This window comes from Podarcis filfolensis (genome assembly GCF_964270895.1).
Source record: "Podarcis filfolensis genome assembly, chromosome: W".
NCBI lineage: Eukaryota > Metazoa > Chordata > Lepidosauria > Squamata > Lacertidae > Podarcis > Podarcis filfolensis.
Window position 1 is genome coordinate 3,004,129 of NC_139619.1, and position 5,399 is coordinate 3,009,527.

The 5,399-nt window shown below is 44.8% G+C and overlaps 1 protein-coding gene across 1 annotated transcript; it reads right to left on the reverse strand.

Annotated features, from left to right (window-relative positions):
* Positions 1 to 258: 258 nt before the first annotated feature.
* Positions 259 to 1,101, reverse strand: LOC310753695 (transmembrane protein 256 homolog). The gene has a single exon (XM_083595052.1). It carries the CDS (start codon positions 926 to 928, stop codon positions 551 to 553), a length of 378 nt encoding a protein of 125 aa, XP_083451178.1. The 5' UTR covers positions 929 to 1,101; the 3' UTR covers positions 259 to 550.
* Between the last annotated feature and the right edge of the window lie 4,298 nt (positions 1,102 to 5,399).

Consider the following 5,399-nt stretch of genomic DNA (forward strand, 5'->3'; position numbering starts at 1 on the left):
ATGTTTTTAAATTGTTTTTGTTTTGTTTTATTTAGGGTTAAGGTTAGGGAGTGGGTTTAGTTTAGTTTAGTTTAATGTGTTTAGTTTTGAGTTTAGGTTGTGTTTTGCATTGTCTATGTACTGTTTTGTATTGTTTTTTTCTCTTTTGCTTTTTCTCCTTTGTCGTCTTCTTTTATTTTTTTTCCTTTTCCCTTTTTGTAATCTATAAAAGTAATAAATATTATTTAAAAAAAAAAATGAAAAGCACCGATCAGACATTGCATTTCGAGGCCTCCATCGCAAACTCAAATCTGGTTGCAATTTTTTTTTTTGGGGGGGGGGGGGGAAGGATCTTGGCTTTTTTAAAAGGGATTCGGCATTCGGGGAATTCCAAGATGCAGGATAGAGACGCATTCGGGGCGGCCTAAAGACCTCAAGGGATCCCACTCTGACATTTGGAAATCTCTCCTCTCCTAGGGCTCCCTTCTGGGTAGCCTAAGGGAGGAGGGAGGGGCAGGGCTGGCTACCCTGGCGTTGGGAGATGGGGGCCACATGGGGACAGAACGGGGTGTCAAGGGGCCATGGCGATCCAGCCGAGGATGAGGAGGGAACCACCATACGGGGCTGCCTTGGTCAGGATCGGGTCCCCTGTCACGGCGTGGTAATACAGGGCGCCAGAGAACATCCCCATGCCCAGAGACAGGATGCTGCCGGCCATCATGGGATAGCGGCAGTGGGGCACAGCCAGGAGGGCCAGGCTGTGGAGGAAGTGGTATTTGTTGGCCATCTCGTAGAGCTCTTTCAAGTCGTCATCTCGGTCGCTGCGGCGGAAATCGTGAGCCCCGTAGGCGCCCGCCCCGACGGCCGCAGCCCCGCTCAGCGCAACGAGCCGTCGGTAAAACGCCCCGGCGCCCGCCATATCAATTATATTTCTAACACTGTCCTTCATCTGTCTGCCAGGTAGAAATCCAGTTTGGTTCTTTCCAATCTCCTCTCCAAATACATTTTTAAGTCTATTGGCCAATAGACTGGCAAATAATTTGTAATCATTATTTAGGAGCGAGATTGGCCTATAATTTTTCACCTGCCTTATGTCCGTGTCTTGTTTGGGAATTAGTGCAATATGGGCTTCTTTCCAAGTAATATATTTTCTTTTTTTTAAGAGGAAAAACACATTGGTTTAAAACGTTATATATTTCCAGCCTGCTGTAGGGGCTGTGTTGTTGTTTTTTAAGCCAAATTCAATGGAAATGCATTGTTTGAAGAGTGACTAGATGTATATGCAGAATATGTAAACGTGCACTGTGAAAGCTTTGTAATATTACTTTTGTGATTTTGGGTAAAATTGATGGATGAAGAAAGTGTTGAACTAAAAGCAAACTGTGTGCTTAACTTGTGTTTGTATCTTTTCGTTTCTAAAGGGACCTTTACAAACTGAATTTAAAATAAAGAAGCAAACTCCAAAATTAAAAAAAAATAATAGAAAAAATAATACTGGTTGGAGCTTTTCTCTGCTTCCTCTAGCTACTCTCCCACAATATATACTGCTGGGGAGGACAAAGCATATGCACAGCTTTGCCACCCATCTCTCAATATGCCCTATACATTTTACTTCTGGCATTTTTCTGATGTCAGCACATTCTGTCATTGTTGCCTCAGAGCCAATAATATTTATGCTTTAAAAATGCAGAGGAAAAGAACGATAATAGTTATTTTATATGGGTACATGGACAAAGTCTTGTTTGCTATGGCAAGTAAAAATTGCACAAAAGAAGAAAAAGTAATTCCACCAGAGTTAAGAAATCCATCTTAATATCATTCATAGAGCAATAAATAGCATTAAGTGGGCCAATCCAGACATAGATCATACAACCCTAAACCACTTGGAGACACAAGATGGATTTTGTTCCAGTCAAATAAATCACTTATTTTCTAAGGGAGCAATATTTACAGCAGTGGAAGGGGAACAAATTAACACTATTTTCAGTCTAGAAAAGGCCCAGGGGTGGAATTAAGAAGTATAGGCACATCGATCCCACCCACCCCTCACACCCTTTATTTATTTTTTATTAATGAGAACCTACAAATCCACTGTTTTATGGAATTGTAGTTGAACAAGGGAAACAAGAAAATAGTATTGCCGCTCTCTTTTATTGGTTTTGTTAAAATAGGATTTTCCATTCTGACTGGCCAATTTGACTGCAGCAGCCTGCTGCTGATATTATGGATAATGTTTTCTGAATGAAACTTGGATCAGAATGTTATGCCCTCCTGCATTTCAGATGGAAATAGGAACACTCTTCCTGGCCCAGTCAATTACCACCACCCCCGCTACTTTTTATCAGCCAAGAAGGGCAAGAGTCCGAAGCACAAGTCGTTGCCCTGACTAATACAAACACCTTGTCCACATCCTCAAGCCTTACTATCTGAAAATTATCCAACACAACAGGACTAGACAGTGCTCTGGACACCCATGAGACTCATCTGCTATAACAGCAGAGTCAAGATCCCAGCGGATGCAAGTGGTTTTATCCTCAAAATGCTTTGCAAACAAGTCACAGTGCTTACACATAGCTACCATTGGTTCCACCACCTCCTTGAGTCGGACTGTCTTTCTTCTTCATTAGCGATCACTTGTAGCTGAGTATACTGCTATCTTCAATACCACTATGTATGCTTAATGATGAGCCCACACCACTGTTCAGTTGTATGCAGCCAGATCCTTCCTCCATCTTTCAACTTGTTTCCTTTCCCTAAGTTCTGCAGTATACCAAGGAGTCAAGTGGGAGAGGATGCTCAGAAGTGATCATGTCAAAAGCCTGAGCCATTCAGATGTTCCAGAGGCTGGCCAGGGCTTTGATAGGAGTGCCAGTCATATCAGACAGAAAAAAACCTCAGCGTTACCTGGAAACCCATTAAATACATCAGCCTCCAGAGGCGGATAATCCTAATAGGTCCCTTGCCTCTAGAAAGGGAAAAAGTGGTGTTATGTACTGAGTTGAATAGGATCCAAACTGCAGCAGTCTGATTGGTCCTAGAACAATAGGCTCCAAACTGCAGCAGTCTGATTGGTCCTAGAACAATGCAGCAGTATGATTGGTTGGCAGGAGCCACCCAATCCAGCTCCAGATAGAAGTGAATCCACAACCTGATTGGCCTACAGGAGAATTCCGGAATTAGCCAATCACGTGCAGCCCATTGTGTAAATAATGTATATAAAGCAGATACTTTGAGGGGACTTCCATTCCCTCCTCACCACCATGAGCTGAATAAAGAGCATGAAATCCACTCTCGACTCTGAGTATATTTCAAGTGGGTTGAAAGTCTAAATCTCAACAGAAAGTCATCTGACCATCAGAGGGCAAGCAGAACCTTAATACTCCCTCCAGCCTTCCTCCTATGACTAGGCGGACAATGACTTTTTAACACACTGAAAGCTCCCAAGTCCAAAAGGTGTGAAGGGGGCCAACTCCCACTTGCACGGGCAAAGGCACTTTATCTGCGACTGGTGCCACCCACCCAAGCCACTGTTTGAACGGCTGAGATGTAGGAAACATCACAATATCATACTCTGGGAAGGTACTGTCCGTACAGGACTGGACCAGAGCAGGCAGTCTGAATTGTCAACCATTTTGCATTCTATATTCCCTATCTTTTAAACAACCCTCGTTTGTTGCGGTTGTTGCGGCAGTTTTGCGGCTCTTAAAAGCCAGAAGGGTACTAGCAGCAGGACCAAGCTACACCCCTCAGCTGTTTAGAACCTTCCTTAGGCACAATTTATGCATGATCTTTGTTTTGCAGCCTTTTCAGAGCATGAGGTTAATCCCCTGTTCTCCTTGTTTTCCTAAAGAAAATGTGATATTCAATGTTTTTGGGGGGTTTTCAAAATTTTTTATTGATTTTCCAGCTCCGAGACAGAGCACTCTGCATTTTCTGCCATTTGGGTGCAATCAAACTGCAGATTCTGAACTACACATGGGCTGATACCCCGGGATGCACCACTGAATTTTTCTTCAAAAAACTGGGAGGTACACCACCTAAGCTTTGAGCTACCTCTCCAATAGTGACCCATCAACACCAAACAGTTTGTCGTTGGCTTCCTTGGCATAGTTCTTCAAGTAGGAGTAGGAGTAGCAAAGTAAACTGCGCTATTAACTGACAAGGCCAAGCAGGCGTTAAAGATGTCTGTGCAAATAGGCTTTATCCAGGACGCTCCTGTGCCACGGAAAAGGTCTCTGTCCAAGGAGGTCTGGTCCTCTACTGAGTGTATCTGGGAAATGTGCCTCTTCTGCCTTCTGATAGGCTACACCTGAAAAGAGCCACTTCTGCCATTGTGAAAGCTGAGCCCTCTTGAGGTGGTAGGAGGACCCATGCAGCAGGATAAAGCCCACAAAAAACACCGAGAGGATCCTCTCCTGCGAGGGCTACAGTGCGAAGGGATGGAGTTCGTTCAGTGGAACAGGGGGAAATTCTCAAGATACCAGAAGGGCAATGATATACATTACCCCCAGTTAAACTCCTTCACAGATTGCATCTGTGACGTAAGCATTTTTGTTATCTTCAGGAGCTGCCAGTAGCATCCATACTTCCTGATTCGCCGCAAGGAAGTGAGCACACTTGTGGCTATGGGCATTCATATTAGTCGCATGTCCCTCGTGGCTAACAGGGCCCTTGGCCTCCCACGGCTGCTGGTGGCCACAGCAACAGCCTGGTGGTGGGGGATGGCGGTCCCCTCAATACTGGGGGGACTGAGCACCCTTCCTAGAAATATTGAGGGGGCTAAAGCCCTGGGTGTCTACGAGGTCTGCCCTGCCTTGTACCTGCAGTCAGTCATTCCGGCCAACTGAGGCAACAAGTCCTCAGTAGAGAATCAGCTCTGCTGGGATCATTGGAATTCTGCAAATAGCAGGGGCATCAGTGCCTTGGTACTTCATCCTCTGTTGGGTTCCTCATCGTCTTTTACAAAGGAAATGGGGCTGCTGCAGTTGGACAGTTGCCTTATTTGGTCATATGGCACAAATGGTTGGAGGCCCATGGTCTTAAAGCTTAAGACATGCCTGCAAGGAGGTGTGGGCCAGCTCTGACACAGAGCACTCTGCATCTTCTGCCATTTGGGTGCAATCAAACTGCAGACTCTGAACTACACGTGGGCTGATACCCACTGAATTTTTCTTCAAACATCTGTGGGCCTGGTGTGACACAATATCAAATTTCATTGGACCACATTGTTTTCCACACATGCATGCTTCTCTTCCCCCCTTAAAATGGAAGCAAGTAAGTAAAGATACACTGCCTCCGATTCCCATATCCCTTAGTTTGTCATAGGCACCTGTCTGCAAAGGTCATCCATCTGGGCGACTATAGGGATCAGATGGGATTACCATGAGGAATTATAAAATATACATCAAGCCATCGTGCCC

Coding starts and splice junctions, on each gene's coding strand:
- LOC310753695 (XM_083595052.1), bottom strand. CDS start 928: ATGAAGGACAGTGTTAGAAATATAATTGATATGGCGGGCGCCGGGGCG.